General features: G+C 41.7%; 1 protein-coding gene across 2 annotated transcripts in view; it reads right to left on the bottom strand.

The window, feature by feature from the left end:
• The window catches only part of MAPRE2 (microtubule associated protein RP/EB family member 2), a 92,326-nt gene that overhangs the window by 3,976 nt on the left and 69,650 nt on the right, over positions 1-18,700 (bottom strand). For both annotated transcript variants that reach the window (XM_033001148.2, XM_042797852.1), the window contains 2 exons: positions 8,174-8,313; positions 3,550-3,708 (listed from right to left, as the gene is read on the bottom strand). In XM_033001148.2, coding sequence (XP_032857039.1) covers positions 3,550-3,708; positions 8,174-8,313 — 299 coding nt within the window. The remainder of the gene's footprint in view (positions 1-3,549; positions 3,709-8,173; positions 8,314-18,700) is intronic.

The raw sequence follows: 18,700 nt of genomic DNA on the forward strand, positions 1-18,700 counted from the left end.
CTCCTATTAGAAAGCCCACTCAGGCAGACTTCATAGGTCAGGTACGTGCTATCTTTTCATGCATATAATAGAAAAAGCCTGTAACCACAGGGAGTGGCTTGGGAACCTACTCTGCAGCTCTGAAGAAGAGTGGTGGCTCCTCTCTTGCCAGGCTTACCTTTGATGGAAAGGGTAAATCTTATGTGACTACCTCAGAAGTTGTTCTGACACTTGGGCACGTGCTTCTCAGTATGTACAGCTTGTATAAATACATGAAATGGGAAAGACAAGAGTCACTATGCCCAATTACCTTGGGACTGTGGAATCTCCTTGAATAGCATCCCCTAATAAGGCAAGCAGTGGAAGATCTATTTAGAGCATTTATTTCTGGCTTGGATCACACGACCATGGTCATCTCTGTCTCCCACAACGAGAGGTGCTTTCTTTTGACCCTTCGATCCATCTGCCTCCAACTATTCAGGTGTGCCTGTAGACTGAAGAACTAGACTTTATGAAAACCAGCTGCTGGGGGCCAGGGGGATGAGGTGGGGTGGGTGTCTTTCCCAAAAGCAGCAGCAAATGTAATAGCTGCCAGGAGCAGAAAGATACAAACTCAACTGCGTTTCGAGCAATTGCTTTAGAACGTTGAGCTAAGCAACTGGTCGATCAGACGTCAGCCATTCACCCAAATTCTGCATGAGCTGAACCAGAACAGCCTATGTAGGAAAGCAGCAGCTTTCTGACATTTTTGCTTTATGCCAAGACCTACATGGCTCTGGGTTTCATAACTAGGCACATGGCCTCTTCTGGTTCACCAGTCTGAAGCTCTCCTACATTAAGACCATATGACCAAATGCTTTACATACTATCCAAGGCCTCAATGCTGCCTATAGCAGTCATAGCATGAGTGGTAGGGGCCACATCTCCCCACCAGCCAAATGTATAATTTTTTTAACACCACTCTGTCAACTTTGATGTTTTTGATGAGCATTTTGTCATTAAAAATTACAAAGGATGACAGACTGATCAGCCAAACATTAAATGACACTAGCAGGTACCACGTCCCTCTTGCATAAGCGGAGACGTAATGACGAGGTTTAAAACAGAACCATGACACGGAACAGAAAAGGGAGCCTCCAAAGACAAGGAACACAAATGGATTGATATTTGTTCTTGTAGGAGGATTAAATTAAACTTAACAAAAAATTAAGTATAAAGAGAGACTTGTCCCTTCTGAATAAGAACAGTTGGTATGAAAAGAGGACATGATCTCTGTGCTGTGTGGAATACAGTAGATGCCTGTCAAATTACAGCTAGGAAGGAAGAGTTCAAGGTTATTGTCAAGCAGTTATTGGAAGTGTGAACTGGAAACAAATTTAAGTTAGCTATGATATTCAAGCACAAGGCTTTGGTCAGTACTTGTGCAGTATGTGTGAGCTACGTTCCTGTGCATCCTCTTCCTGAAGAAAAGCCTCTTGGTCACAATATCATTTATAAATGTAACAAATCCTGAAAATTAATATAATCCTTTTTCTCCACTTTGTATACTTGAGACGCTCCAAAACAAAGATTAAAAAAAAAAAAAAAAGTAAGATGGATTTATGATGAACTCATTAGCAAGGAACTAGGAATGCTGGAGTTGCCTGTGGTTTGGGGATTGGGAAAGCCAAACTGCTGTTACCGAGGGATTAACTTGCAAAATGCTGCGAGATACAGAACTTAGAGACAAATTCATTAGAAAGAGAAAAAACAGAGCTGATGGGCAAAGCAAGCCAAGGAGACAATGAACTCCAAAACCAAGAAGTAGGCAGGATCTGCACCAGCAAGAGAACCCCAGTCTTTGGTTCAGTGCTAATGCATTGGGGTCTTTCCTCAGCAAATTATAGTCCATCTGCTAAACTGAGGAGGAAATGCAATGCAGAAGATGAGGAGATTAAGTCTTCCACTAAAAGGTACAAAAAAAATTGCATGGGGAATGGCCTCTGTATTCTTCTCTGGGGGAGCAGTGCTTTCCTGCTGAAGTGACAGATCCAGCCTACAACTACAAATACATTATAGATAAAGGCACGGTTGTCATGTGTGGTTCTTGCTCAGGCACGGATGATGCTTTCAACAGAGAAAGGCTCAGAGGAAGGAAGCAGATAAAACTGGGATGTGGAGTGAAGTAGAACATACTGTAATGTGTTCTGCCAGTAAGGAAAACTGAAGGAAGAAAAGCAACAAATGCATTCCTTGGCACAGAATCAGTTGCTATTTAAGCCAACAGACAGACAGATGTGGTAGGGGTATGGGGAGAAGATGGATTTTTCTGGCTTTGCTTTATAAATAAATCACTGTTCTTGAATCCAGAATACATTTTCTCTGACCGCTCTATATATGTAACTCTTTTAGCTTGTTATCACATGCCTCGAAAATTTGTCGTCTTGTTTATTCCTGTGAAAATAACTGTTTCCTCCTCCTTTTCCTCTCTAGCACTTGCCCTGCACCACTGAACAAATCCTATTTCCCCTGTCACTTTTCATCTGAGAAGTGGCCCCTGTCAGCAGCAAGCTCCTGTCCCCCTCGCACCTAACTTTCATTTATGCTCTCCCAGTCTTTTTTAGAAAAGCAGGTGAGTTAGTAGTTCCTTTGGCACTGCTTTTGATGTAAAATTTTAAATTAACTGGCTACTGCTGCAAGAGCTTTCTGGGTACAGATACAAGACGGCTTGTGATACCACAGTGCTGCCGAGAGATTAAGTCGGTGCTTATACACTCTGGAGCCAAAGCCAGTGGCTGCTGCAGACTGAAGGGCCAGTCGTCACTACAGTGCATACAGGGATTTACTTAACATGAATGGGAGTAGTTCAGCTAAATCTCCACCAAATTATTATCCCTAAATGTATCTGAGGAATTTAACCAGCACCCTTTGCAGCTTCTTGCTTTGTTCAGTGTCTACAGCGCTAAGTCTAAGATGCAGTGAGATTCTTGCTTAATCTTGCAGACAATACATTGCTGAAATTTTGGTACTAGAGGATTATGGGGTTTGCACAAGGAAGAATTTTGCCTACAGCAACAGGATAAAAAAAATGCTAGAGAGCATTATCTCTGCAGATATAATTATGTATTTGGCAACCGTGCATATTACAACATGGGCTAGAAAAGGTTCACAGCTGTAGACGTTAAACAGCGCTTCTGTCAGAATTTCTGTGATTTTCAACATGTTAAAGAACACGGAGGAAAGACTTTATGCAGAAAGGTGGAAGACGAAAAGACAAAGCTAAGGCTCAGAACCATATGAAATCAATTTAAAATTGTGACACACACCGTCCCCTTTCAGATCAACTTCAGCAAGCCTAGAATACAAAACCCACACCAAAGCAGTGAAAAGCAACCAGTCTCCTGAATCCCTTCCCCAGGCTGAAAAGTCTGTTTGCAAATTCAAACTTCATTTTTGAGGGAGAAGGCATGGAAATCCTAGCTGCTACAGTTCTGCTGACCTGAATGTAGGACATGACCCAATACTGTGCCAATAAATTTTTACAAAATTAAGCTGTTGTGTCTAAATAAAAGACATTAAGCTCAAACTTACGTGTTCTTCTGAAGCATAAAGGACTTCCATTAGCCGATTGACAAGGTCATTATTCTCTCTCCCGTGTTCTTGGCAGAGAAGTTCAATCTCCCTTAATTTGCCAAAGTAGAAATCCCTTTCCTTCTCCACGCCTTCAAGTGCAAGTTTTAACGAATGTACCTGCACATTAACCAAAACATGATGCATCAGTTGTGAGCTGCACTACAGACAAAACAACTCAGTCTAAAATTATGCATGCTAAATGCTCTTAAATACATATTCTATTTTATAGATTAAAATGAAGTCCACTGTTTTTTCGGAAGTGCTAGATTGAACCTTATACAACAGAGAATAGTAAATCAGGGTCCCCCACTACATCTCTTGGATACATCTTAACTTTGATCCTTAAGGGTCAATTTTCTCAGGGCTCTTTTATACAGAAACTCAAAGCAGCATTTCAGGAATCAGGGCTACTTAAGACCTGTCTCCTAACAAAGCTGCCACAATGGTCATGTACTGGTAATTAATAAAACTTTCAGCTCAGTACTTGCATTATTTTGCCTGGATTAATGTGTAGCTGTTGGCAAATGTACAGTATCTCTTTGCCTAAAAATACGTAGATCTAGCAGAAAAGGCTCACAAAGGGAAACTGTCTAGTTAGGAAATGAAAAGGTCCTCTAGTTGTGAGTATTGCTGTGCTGCTTTTTCACCTCTGCTCTTCTGCCTTCCCACTTACCATACTGTTCTAGACCTCCGTTTCAGCACTGATGCCATGACTGGCTGCACCACGGGCTCTCTGCTCTGATTAATGTGTTGCTCCTATCAACAAATTCTCTCAAATGCCAAGTATCTTTGTCTTTGCAACCTTGTTCACAAGTCTTCAAGCTATGCTGTCAGTCTCAATTTCACCACTAGGACTGCTGCAAATCATTTATGGGCAACATAGCTGTTGATGATTAGGCTTTGTATAAATCATGACACACGTGGTAATTTATTTTTATAAATACATACACATATATCTTCAAAAAAAAAAAACCAACCCAATTTTGTGGGAGCATAACAGATAAACTACTGTCCAACAGGGTATACGCAATCAGGATAACGTGTAAGTGGCTCTCAAATTCAGAGGGCAGCAGTGTAACAACTGACAAAAAAAATCAGATGAAGCTGCCTACAGTAAACACACTGACCCCAATCACAACCAAAGTAGCATCCACATTTTAAGGCCTGCAGCTATATAAATGATTTTCTAAATAAAGCACGCAAAATAAATTAAATCACATCAGACTACATTTCAGTGAACTGATACAATTTAACAGAAAGTTCTGTGTTGCCAGTTCTACTGCAAGCTAATTTATTTCCTTCACTAGTGAAAATACCAGCAGAGTTCAAACAATGCTTTGACAGCCTAAATCCTCTCAGTTGTTTTTTTCCCTAACTGCTGAGCTAGCGATGTCTTCTTCTGACCTTCTTCTGACCGCGCTCTCAGAGGTGCCAGGCAGCAGAACTGACCTGCTACCAGCGCAGGATCTCAGAGCATCTCATTCACATACTAACCCCTCTGACCAGCTGCCTGAGTGTGACACCCAAGTTTCCCCTTGGCAGTTTTAATCTGTGACTGACACAATGACCAGTCACCTTAGAATTAACTATGTAATCATGAAAGTGGGAATAGCAAAATGGAAAAAGAATTTACAATATTTTGGTCTAAGTTGAAGGCCTCACATTTAAGATGTGTCTTCTGGATCTGCAGCAGCATATTCCTGGAGAGCAACGCCTGCATCCAGACAGAACAAGAATGTAACTGCTTCCAGATCCCTTGCTCTGTGCTTGCTAGAGCTTGGGAAAACAATGAACTTGAGCTGAAACACTGGCAGCTAATAGCTCAGCCCATCTCTCCTTCTGACCTGTTTACTGTGAAGGCATTCTCCTGTTTTCATTCTATCACATTTGCTGTATTTTAAGAAACAGAATCATTAAACTATGCATATATGCACATAGCTAATTAACTACAGTATACAGTAGATGTTGTTATAACCAAACCAGATTCTTTGGTTACATATCAACTACCTGTCTGCAACACTTTAATTTGTTTTTCTTCAGATACTTAGCACATCCACATCCTACTTTTTTCTTCTATGAACATGCTAAAAGGCTGATCCTGTAAGAGCTACTGTGCACGTTAACTCCCCTGCTCTGTTTCTGGACCAGTTTTGGCAATCCAGTTAACTGATGCAAAGGCAGCAGTTCTCACTAACTGGTCTTTTCTCCAATGGCACTTACTGGTGGTACGAACACCCACAGGACTGCAGAACCAGGTTGGAGATTAAGCACATACTGTAGACACGTACCCAAGATGGTGCTGTTTTCAGGAACTATGTGTACACCAGCATACAGTTAACAGTTCCTGGGACTATTCTCCATATGTAAAGGTCCCTTCTTCATATGTAATGGTCCCTGGTCTGTGTTGTCTCCTCAGCTGCACTCAGAAACTCTTTGGGGGAGTGCTTATTGGCACAGACCAAAAACACAGCAGGGACCACTTTAGTATTTCAATGCTACAGGTAATCAAATTCCAGTGCACAGCGACATTCCTTGGAAGTGTTCACTTTACTAGCACAGACCAAGGCAATAGCTAAAACCACTTTAAGAGAAACTTTAAGATTGTTGGGAGCTGTTAAACTAGAAAATGTTATGGATGGCTTACGATTATTGCAAATAGCTCATTAAGCTACCCTATGGTAAAATATAGTGTATGGACAGCCCCGCTACTTAAAATTTTCCCCAACAAATTGCATGCAAGCTCAGATTTTTCAATCTCCCTTAGCTGCCATCCATGAAAGGGCTGAAAAAAAAAGTCTGTTACAGCCATACAGATATTTGATATCCACAGACACCATTCAACATTTCTTACTTACAATCAAGACAGCAACTGCATAAAAGCGGCTGCTGCCCTCATGTCCCTGGTTGCTGGAGAGTGGTAAGAAATGGGCAACTTGGCTCCTTCAGCATGTTCAGGCTGGGCGTCAGAAAAACCTGGCTCAGAGTTGCTTGCAGCATAGCTTGTCTGGCTCGTATTGTATGCCCAGGGTGCACAAGTAACCATTAGTGGGAAACGAGATACCAAATGCTGCCAGCATTAAAATAAAAGCCTTCCAGACCATTCTAGCTAGAAGAAGTCTCTTAAAAACTAGCTATTAAAACACCAACTTTCCAAATCCTCAAAATTCCTTCTCCTCTTTGGTGATGGAGGAAATCATCAGTTTTCTCTCAGTTATTTGTATATAAAGCTTAAGGTTTTCACACATGGAACGTGCTAGGAATACATTAGCAGTGGATGTGATAGCGACTGCCTATTTTAGTAAAGATCAAATATCTTTATGTTGCTCAGATCCCAACCAGCTCTTCCTCCTGAAGCGAACACATTCTGACTTCTGAGTACAAATGTCATGGTTGCATTAAGCTGATGTTTGAACTCCACTCTTACATGGATTTAAAAAAAAATAAAATATTCCATGAAGAATATGTACATCTCTTCCTTGTGCAACGTGTTAAAACTTTTTTGTTACAGCAACAATCAAAAGCCCACCACCCAGCTGGTGGACCCTGTTGTGCTCTCTGCTGCTCAGAATTGTACCCTGAATCTGCAGTAAGCTGTGTTTGGGATGTGGCTATCCATCCAACACCTTTAAGTGCATAACAGTAACCAAGAACTTGCAATCAGTGCCCCAACAAACTGACATCTCTGTTGTTCAAGTCAATGAAAGTCTGAAACTGAAATGCCTTTAACTTTGGAAGAATTAACTTGATCCAGAATAATAACTTCTTCCAGAATGCAGCTCAGGTTTTAAAATATGAGGTTTTTCCTTTCCATTTTCCCTCATCCAGGAAAAATACATGGATTAGGCCTTATTTATGCTAGTGGCATTTACACCAGTCTGACAGCACAGTCTTGAGCCAGATGCAGCTATTTATTCATGTCCAGTGCAGATATTCTTGCACATCCAGGAATGACCAAGTGGTTGCAAAGCTTCCTAACATCGGTGAAAATTAAGCCCTTACAATCCCTAACGTTAAAGAAATTCTGAAACTTTATTAATTATATTGCAGAACATTATTTGCAATATAACTAAGTATTCTCACAAAGGTAGATCACATTTTTAAATGAAAAATGCATATTTACCTTCTTAACACCTTTCTTCCAGAAAGCAGAGTGCAATGAGCTAGTCTCCATTTAGCTGCAAATCTCTAACAGCCTGGTATTACGGACAGGCTTGCTTTCTCCACAACAACACATTAAAATGATTTATTTAAAATTTGTAATACACAAGAGCAAAGACACTATTGGGATTTTTCCTACCCAAGTGAAAGAAAAGATACATTTCAAAATCTAATATAATTATCATACTGCAGCAAGACCTAGATGTCATTCTTAAGATCACATTTTAAAAATACTGGCAAGCACCAGTCATCTGTGCCAGATGTTATTTTTAACAATAAATCACTTTTTTCTTCCTAGCTGAGCTATTTCAATCTTTTGACCCTTCATAATTCTGGAGATCATCATTCAACAGAGGGCAATATTAGATTTCCTGTCTGCCTGTGACAATGAATGCATCTAATTTTATGCCTAAAGCAAATTTACCTGTTCGCTGAGCTGTATGACTTGAGTTTCCAAATCTTTATCTGATTTGGATGCTGAGCTGCTTGGTGCAGCTTTTTTTGCTGAAGATGGGCGAGAAGGTGTTGATCCTGGTTTAGAAGCTGGACTGGATTTAGCAGCACCTGAAAAGTACAATAAATAAGTAATAATCAAGATTTATCCCCATGATAAATACAGTCCTATTAGCCTGTACTGAAACAGAAGGGTTTGTTTTACAGAGAGCCATTCTCTCTTGTTATTTCAAGGTGACAGTGGAGGAAGTTCCAGTCCTGCTATACCTTGGGAAAGGAAACCCCACATTTCCCAGCAGTTTGAGTTTGCTAGTCAGAGTGAAGTAACTCTGAAGTTGAGAATATAAAGTTCCCTTAGTTACCAGCAGCTTTCAGCTTTTTAAAATATGCCATTAACAGACCATTCCCCCAGCCCAATATTTAGTGTACAGATATATCTTCAATTTCCCTGGAGAAAGACAGACTTGAAATAAACTCAGCTAAACTGCCTCTTGTGCTTTCCTCTTTTTAAAATGCAAACCGTCCCCGAGACAAGGGCATTGAAATTCCGACGGAGCACGCAAAATTGAATCCATCGGTGAACTCACAGTTGCCATAGTGACCAAGAGACGAGTTTTGATCCGCTTTGGTCTTGCTCTTTGTTTCTGATTACTTGCACTGCAACTCTGCGAGAATACAGAGCAACACCAGCAAAGGTGGCAGGTAACGAGTGCGCACAGGAACTCTTTCTCACCACGCCTGCGGCACGCAAACGCCCAAGCAGAGGAAACATTCACCTGAAAAGATTCACGGTGCCTGCGCACGACCCTCGCAGCCAGCTCCTCACGCCTTGCCCTGCCCTCTCCGTCCTCCCTCGGCGCGGGCTGTTTGATTTACTCGCTCAGCCCCAGGCCGCGGGTGCCCGGCTCAGAGCCGCGCACCTTGCCTGAGATTTACTCATACCAACAACTATGAGTACATCTCAGATGCAGCGGACATACTTCTGGTCCAAAAATCGCTTGGGTTAAGAAGACAGAACAGAAACTCAGCTCTCTCTCTCTCTCTCTGACCTGTTTTATTTGGTCAATGAAGCAGCGATGTGAACCAGAAGTCCTGCTTTGCAGCACCCATGTTTATCACTGTTTCTTACAAAGAGCACAACACGACTGTCCAGACATGCTGACGGGCTCCGTGGCCATCCTCCTCCACCAAATGCCATCGGCTCTGAAGCCTGGGCCATGCAGGGCGAGGGAGAGAGCCTGAATCCAGCAAGGCCCCAGATCCCGGCTGAGCTCTGAGCTTGCGGTCATCACTGCGGGAGGGATTTGCCCTCAGCAACCACCTTCCACCCCACACCTCGCCGGCTGCTCCTCCCATAACATCATTTGATTTATTGGCACAGCAGCAATTGCTCTAAGTTGTCATTCCCACAACGTATCCCCAGTGTCAGACAACACCTTTAATAAAGCAATTCATTATAAAACCAATGGTTTCCAAAGGCATTACTCGGAAGAAATCACAATGAGGCAGGGAAAGGCAGGAAGGGGAGAAAGACAACTTGTGAGGCTGCCCATATGTCCAAAGCCTGGAGCTCACACAGTTTCACTGACCTAGAAACTGTGTATGGTGGTCCCTTGGAGGAGTTATGGGAAAGGGGAACAGCAATGGGTTATTTTAATCAAGCTTGCTTAATCTTTCCTGCCTTTTTTTTTTTTTTTTTTTTGGAAATTGGTGTCTCCAATAGCTTCCATGTCTAATTGCATACACAAACTCACTTCTAGCAGATTTCAGATATAGTACACAAACTCGCTGAAATTGTGAAAATTCAATGTTGTGTATGTGCCTGAAATTAAACTTCTTTTCACACCATACTTAGATCAGCAAAGAATAAATAACTTGTGGAAAACATTAAAAATGCCAAGATCTTTTGCTGCTGTTTCTTTCTTTAGGCAATTTCATAAACTTTAACACCCTGCCTTCAGTGCTTTCCAGGTTCAGTCCTGATTTTGACTAAAAATCAGCTGCTTTAGGAGAAGATTGTTAAGATGCTCTCAAAGCCAGGAAAATAACTTTTGTCTGGATTAGCAGACAAACAGAAGAAAACTGGTGTCAAAATATGTAAGATAAACACACACATGAAATAATCACTTCAACGACAGCATTCTAGTTGGGTCTCGAGTTACTTAATGAATACTTGTATCACATGCAACCTGTACAACATTTAAAATACGTATGTATACTAAACCAAGGTATCGACATTTATTTCTTATTGTATTCAGGATATCAACAGAAAATTAGATGCTACAAAACAAGCCATGGACCTACAGATGTGAAGCCTTGACTGGTCAGTGCAGCTCCCCCGCTGTACCAACTACCCTTCTTCTACTTGAAGGCAGCACTGGACTTTCCCTGGGCACACAAGCATAGGAGAAGCTGTCCAGCTTTTCTAGGGCAGCATCCCCCCAGCCTGCCAGCTCTTCACCCCTTCTCCTAGGGGGTCATGGTGCAAGACCTAAGCGAGGCACATCGTGGAGCCACGGCACATTGCTCCCTTTCATGCTCAGTAGCCCTGCAAAGCGAGCTAGTCCTTTGTAGATCGGGGTGCTGATCACAGAAAGCCAAATCATTAAGTACACACCTCTTTTCAACCTGCAGAGAGAGTTAAGGACAGAGCAGGCACAAACACTTAATCCCCAGGTATTCTCTCTAATTTGCAGCTGAGGTGCTCTCCCAGGGCGTGCTGAGCGAGCCCACATCACCACGGCCTGCGGACAGAGAGGGCCAGATTGCACCAACGCACCACATTATATTCTGCCCTCCTTTGAAAACAAGAAAGCCTTTTGAATTTCTGCAGCACAGTGTTACTAAGCTTTATGAAGTCCAAACAAATCAAAAGAAATTGAATTTTGCTTCACTGCTCAGAATCAGCTCTTAAATGAACACGATATTCCAATTTCAGAAACGGATAAAAACCAGCTAAATAACCTGAGCGTTTCAGATGGTATCAGCGACAGCTGGATAGAACTTAATTGCAGCAGAGAATGCCTAGGGATTTCTAATTTAAAGTTTCCTGGAGTTAAAAAAAAAAAAGCTTTACTGCACATTTATTCTGAAATATCAGTTTTAGAATCAGCTCAGAGGTAAACCTCCCATTCTAACAGAGGCTTAATTTCATAAAAGAATTAAAGGATACCAGCTGGTAAAGTAGTACAAAGTACTTGAGACAGCCAGATATCTAAATGGAGAGGAAAGAACTTGGTAGACTTAATGACTTTGCTATTGAGCACTACAGTGCTTTGCTGTCAATTAGTGCAATTGTGGAACAACTCCTAATGCATTGCTCAGAGGAGCTATATAATCCAAGCAGTTTAAATTCTGTTCAACATCACATCTTCTATGAAAATATTTATATATAACTCATCTACACACCTTGAGAAAGAACAAAACTTTACACAAAAATGTTTTATAAAAAAAATATCTGATAACCAGCTCTTTTCACTGACCACTGAGAGAATTGCCTTGGAATCAGCTCCATAAATGTTACCCATCACCAATCCCTTTTCAAGCTGATGTTCAAAAAAAGAAGTGCAGGGCCCCACCTCTGGAGAGGAACAGCCCCATGCCCCTGAACATGCTGGCAGCCAACAGTCTGGAAAGCAGCAGGGCAAAAAAAGGACTCGGGGGTCCTGGGGGGGCACCAAGTGGAGCACGAGCCAGCAGCACACCCTCACAGCAAGGAAGGCCAACAGCCTTCTGAGAGGCGTTGTGAAGGGCATTGCCAGCAGGCTGGGGAGGGGGGGGTGTTCTTCCCCTCTACTCAGCACTGATGAGGCACATCTGGAGTGCTGGGTCCAGTTCAGGGCTCCCCAGGCCAAGAGAGATATGGGCATACTGGAAAGAGTCCAACACAGCGCCATAAAGAAGGGTAAGGGACTGGAGCAGCTCACATATGAGGAGAGGCCGAGAGAGCTGGGACTGGTTAGCCTGGAGGTGAGAAGCTTCAGGGGGATCTTATCCACACCTGAAGGCAGGGTGCAAGGAAGATGGGGACAGGCTCTTTTCAGTGGTCCCCAGTCAAAGGACAAGAGGCAATGGGCACAAACTGAAATACAAAAAATTCCATTCAGACACAAGAAAAAAAAAATTCTTCCCCAGGAGTGATCAAATACTGCAACAAGCTGTTCAGAGAGGTTTTGGCAGGGGGCTGTCTCTACCCTTGGAGATACTCAAAATTGGATACAGTCCTGGGCAACCAGCTTTAGGTGACCCTGCTTTGAGCAAAGTGGTTGGATTGAATGACCTCAGAGATGCCTTCCCACTCCTACTGTTCTGTGAGAACTTCTGTTACACCTTGCTCTGATTCTAGGTCAATGCAGGGTCCAATTAGAATTTTTTGTCAACAGTATCACAGCTGATTCAGTTAGCACCTCGATAATTTTTGTACCTGCCCAAATAACATTAGCAGAGATGGAAAAACAAATTCACAGTTGAAATTCAAATTATTTTGGTCTTGTACTGTAACAGGTTAGTTGAATCAACTTGGAAACACATTACAGGTTTATCTGTGGTGCTCCAAAAACAACTACTAGTCAGTCCATCATAACTAAATATATCCCCCACAGTTTCAGCTTCACTATTCTTTTTGCTAAAGATGTAAGTTTTACAAACAGATGTACATTTCTGTAATTTAAAACAGTGGATTTTGGCACTGGGCAGATTCTGGGTACAACAGAGCTAGGCTGTGAATTTCAGGTCACTTTACATCACAAGCACAGTCTTGCAGACAAGAGATCTGTCCAATGTTTAGAGAGACACCTTCCTTGAAGCTATACGAGTAATTAGTATGCCATTAAATATTCATGTAAAATTCCAAGAAGCCATGTGCATGAATACAGTGTGGATGCACCTGAGGATGGTGTGGAGAGCAGTGGAAGCCCTGGGCAAGCACAAGACTTGGCTGAGCCCCCATGACCACTGCTTCAATGGAATTTGGGAATCACACACAGCATTATCTTCAAATTAAAGGACTTCATAAAGTGAATATTCCTGACTCATACCACACAAGAAAAAAAAAAAAACAAAAAAAACACCAAGAGGCCACAGAGCTAGAAATTTCTTCACGAGCTAAAGAAAAATTCTCCAGCCACTTAAAATAAATGAGTGAGAACAATAAATGAATTAATATTCACACACGCTTATTGTTTCAGCTACACTGGGATGCAAGAAACTGCTCAATTTAGGGACACTTAATGGCATAAGTGATGACAAAAGATGCTTAATGGGAATGAAATGACCTCAGACAAAATCTGACTCAGCTTTCAGCATCCCAACGTGCTGCAGTGCAGTCACCTAATTATTTTGTGGTACTGACTTCCCCTGGGTGGCAGGACAGCCTCTGTCCCCTCATCTCTCCGTGTCTCCACTGCTGCTGGCTACAGTACAGTACAGCTGAGCATCACTGACAGGCAGCTGGCAAAGAGAAGTGTGTACAAATACTTGAAACTGAAGCACCTTTTACAAATTTCAACAGAGCAATCCAAGGAAGAACATACAATGGAGTCTACTCGTCAAATAAAAGAATTTTTATTGATGGCACAAGTCCCTCAGTTCATCTTTAACAGAAGGTGCTTTGATAAAGGCGAACCACAGCCTTTTCTCCATCGTAAATGAAGACTTTTCTTTAAATTTAAAATAACCAGCATTTTAATGGCAATTATTAATTGTTCTTAACTGAGCCCCCTATTTTCTCCAGAAACATCTCCAAGCATGCAAGCATTCACCTTCAACAGGTGAAATCATTCCATATAGGCTTAGCAGAAGAATACAATGTAAAATTTGAAATGCTCTCAACCTGCATTTTCTAAAATTCAACTGTCTGCCTAGCTATAAGGAGAAAGCAGCCTCCAGAGGATAATCTGAAAGAAAATCAGCAAATAAATTAATACTGAAATATGAAAGATCATGCAAAAATTTGAGCAACACAGACACTTAAACCACACCCATAGTACACTGAAAATTAAGACAGCAATTTCCACCACTGTTTTTCAAACACAATCTTCTTTCTAGAATAAAGGCCCTGGCTCCTGCACTGCAAGCAGCATTGCTTTGTGGTCTAAATTCTCAGGCTCAGTGGGTTTAAAAATTAAATTCCCCTCATGCTGGCAGAGGAGGTGTGTCTGTATTAAGGCTGAGCCACTTTCCTCTCTACTTCCCAGGCCAGCACTGTCACTGCACACACTGTTCCCAGCAGCTAGTACAATTCCTCTGGCCTCATATGAACTAGGCACAAAAGCATTTTCAGTTTGTTACCCCGCTGCTCTTCCCATCTCCAGCTTTGCCACGTTGTCCTGGATCACTGCACCACCCTGAGCAGAGGTTGCCATTGCCAATACCAACTGCCTGCCACGTGGGGAAAAACATAGTATGTTTTGGTGGAAAACAAAGAGGGAGGGGAAAAAAAAAAAAAAAAAAAAAATCATTAGAAGGAGTTCTCTAGTCTCCCAGGAGTCCTAATCATATCACTAGCAGCTAAAATAAAGACTGGTTTTGTTATGTATTTTTATCACACCAAATTAATTTATAACACATCTACCACAGTAGAATATACCATTTCCCTAAAGAAAATCAGTGTTTTTCTTGCATAATTGGCTCTTTGATGGCACGCACATTATATATAAAGCATTCATGCCCAAACAGTTCATTCTGCCCTGGTTATTTTCCCTGTCATAGCGTGCGTATTTTTAGACCTCATGTGATCCTCCAGTATTTTCCATCTCTGCTTTAGTCATCCTGCTGTCACTGAATATTTCAAACTCAAATGTCTAACAGCCTTCAGATCTAGGAATCACTTGCATTTTTAACTTACAAGTAAATAATTAATTTTACTAAGCTGTCTTTAACCTGTGTATTTTTGACACCCCACACCCATACACAAAGCAGTGCTCCATGGCTTTGCTCTGACATACAGGAATAGTTACATAAGACACTAAGCTAAAATCCTGACAACCTGATCACCATTTTCAATTTGATCAGATGAAGCTCGCTCTGCCGCTTTCCCCAGGGAGCATTAGAACTGACACAAACAACAGTGCCCTAATATTTTAATCCCTTACGATGATTCTGACTCTACATCTGTAGGCTGTTTACCACTGCATTAGAGAAGAGCAGAGGCTGTAGGAAATCAAAAGGCAGCTCAGGTCTGGCAGATGGTGTTACATCTAAAAGCAGCTGTGGTGCTGCTGGCTCCACTCCTCGAAGGATGAAAACATACTCGTTCCCCCCCAGCAGGGAACTGCATTTACCTGGCAAATCCTTGCTGCTCCTCCTGTTTCTAGAAGCAGCCTTTTACATGCGTCACCGAAGCCATCCACCCACCCTACAGCCACCAGCTCGGCAGCGAATCTGCTCTGTCTCTCAAGGCAGGGATGAAGCAACGCGAGGGTGGCACAGCAGATTAGTCGTAGGGACCTATTTACGCTTCCATTTCCGAGCTGCATTATCCTTGACCTGCACTGACTCCTCAGCCGGATTGCCTTTGGAAGGGGTAGGGCTGTGGCTGCTGGCCTGCTCCCCGATTAACAGAAAAAACAGCGTATTTTCAGATTTCTCAAGTCTTGGGTTGTTTTAAAAGCATTTTTTAAAATGAAATAAAGACCATGCTCTGCATTTGAAGCGATATAGGTAAATACCCATGTATAGGTATAGAAAGCAGCTACCTGACACTACGGGTCTTGTCAAGCTTCAGTGTCAGAATAAAATACGAAAACTAATTCTAACTCATGCCAGTACCTTTTTGGGTAAGCTTTCAGAGCAGCCCTTAGGGATTTGACCACTTTCTTGTTAACTGAAAGACATATCTTAGTCTACCTCTGAAAACATAGTGTTAGAACAGAGTGTTATAGAAGAGTTATGAATAATTAAAGAGATCAGCATCTCCTAAATCACTCTAAAACAAAACTCTGTCAAAGGGCACTGGAAGAGTTAATCCGTGGAACAACATGAATCATTTGAAATGCATATGAAATTACTAGTAACTAAATAAATTATTCATTTAGAAATGTATATATTTAATCAATTTAGAATAGGCATATTTAAAAGTCTGTCAAAACCAAAAATTTAGCATGAATGAATACTCATATGTCTGCTTGCTTCTGACACTAAACAATAGATGCATACATTTAGGTATGCTCACTGCACACTGTTTAAAAACTTTTGGATTATGTTGAAAGATCTTCTGGGCTCTTTATTTTCCTCACACTATTGCTTCTTTCTGTTTTGTTAATGAACTGAAACAAGGCAGTACTAAGATTTCAAAGCTTCAGTGTTAATGTAGAGCAGATCACACAAATGAAAAATAACAAAAAAAAAAAAAGAAAATGTACAAAAAAAAAAAAAGGCAAGCTACTGTGGCAAACTGCTACAGATGCTGACAAATGCTTGCTGCATTGGTGTATGAAGTTATTGCATCAAGCAGCCCACAATATTTACTGCTCCCACAACAAAGTCAGCAGAAATACAGCTGTGCCCAAAACCTCAGCCACTTCACTGAAGACCCAGGAAAGTAAACCAACAAAGTAATCAATGTAAAAGTCATAGGCATAGCAGTTTAAACCATGCCACCTGATGTTGTACTTACTCATGGGCACATATTCCCTCTTTGTATCATCTAGGCAGACAAAGCTCCAGATGGGATGGGGAATTCTTAACCTGCTGCGAGAGAACTCATGGGACCTTTTCTTTTTTGCCCTTTTCTTATAAATGGCTAAACCTGTTTTGCTCACATGGGCATATTGTGGTTCCTATAGCAACTGTAACGAATACTCCTTCATTTCCAGCTAAGCGTACATGTGACAGAGGTACAGAAGCACATCTTTCATGGCAACTTCCCAACTACCAAGGACTTGCTTCCACATCATCCCAACTTACTTCCAAACAGCACACAAGCTTGCAGATGCATACTGCACTCCTCCCAGAGTGTCCTCTATCAACAGGCACCCAGTAATGTTTCCCATCATTTCACGCAACCAGGCTACAAGACGTGGTGAGGTGAAGCACAAAGGCACAATACATCAGTGAAATGAAAATGTGCTCACCCAGAAACTGAATAAGCCTATGAGTGATTGATACCTAACTGAAATAGTCCTGTTCTAAAACGCAAGCCGCAATAAAAGTTGGAACTTTCATTTCACCTAACATCATGTAATGTCTATACCTTGCCTCAGCTCAACACAAATTAAACTAGCATTCTGCCTGTCATACTTCTGGACTATACTTCAGTTAATAATGAAGGAAACTTTCCATGAAAAAGCTAACTCTCACAGCCACAGGATCTTACCAAAACTCATCACACTGTATATCTCAGCTGTCTTATTCCATACAAGGACTGGGAAGGCACAGGACATGCTCTTCATACAACCAGCAACATGACATGAGATCACTGTATCAGCTGGCTGGTTCCATTCCAGTAGCTATTCTACTTCTCTAGGACTGACACCTCCACAGCTTTAATTTGGATGACACATTTGTGACTTTGGTAAAAAAAGACCATCTGCAAGAAGAATTAACACACATGGTAAAGTCTGTATTTAATAAAAGTGTCTTTTCCAATTCCTCAACTGGACAACATTGTGACATTAGCGCTTGGTTTTTTTGTTTTCAAAGGGAGTGCAAGACATCACATGGGAAATTATAACATACCAGACCCTGAAATTCAAAAGTTCAGACACAAGATAGTGCAAAACAAAGATGTAAACAAGCTTTAGAAGCCCAGAGCAGCACTGGCCTGCTATTAGGTGCTCAGTTTCCTGAAAGCACTAATGAGCTGAAGGCAGCAGGCCAAGTATGCCCCGCTCTGACGTCAGAAGCGATCAGAGCAGAACGCTGAAATCCGAGTATGATTCCAGAGCCTAAGCCACCTTAAAACTGAGGGTGCCTCATACTTGCCCCTTCCCTTTGCCAGCACTGGTGCATATCTGAGCCCGTGAGAAGACAGGTCACAGATTTAAGCCAACTGAAAATTAATCCTTAATTGAGGAATAGGTTAGCATGAATAAGGTAAACCCAGGACAAACCAATAAAGGAATTAAGTGTGTGTGCATGTGTGTTTCTGTACACACAAACCTTTATGCGTACAGGCAATCAACCCCTGTAACACTTATTTAATGATTATTTTTTTAAAAAAAGTTTTGGCTGCTCTCCTGGTCACTTAACTCTCGGTTATCAAAAAATGGCATCTGCCTGGTGACCAGTCATGCCCATATTACATAAACACCAAAGATCAGGCTTTAGTCCTTTGGCCTGTTCCAGAAACACTGTTGTGGTTTAACCCCAGTTGGCAGTTGAGCCCCCACAGGCACTCCTCACTGTCCCCTGGCAGGATGGGGGAAGAAAATCAGAAGGGCAAAAGTGCGAAAATTTGTGGGTTGAGATAAAGACAATTTAATAGGGAAAGCAAAAGCAAAGCAAAACAAGGGATTCATTCACCACTTCCCATTAGCAGGCAGGTGCTCAAGCATCCCCA

This window comes from Tyto alba, unplaced genomic scaffold (genome assembly GCF_018691265.1).
Source record: "Tyto alba isolate M040663 unplaced genomic scaffold, T.alba_DEE_v4.0 Super-Scaffold_27, whole genome shotgun sequence".
Lineage (NCBI taxonomy): Eukaryota > Metazoa > Chordata > Aves > Strigiformes > Tytonidae > Tyto > Tyto alba.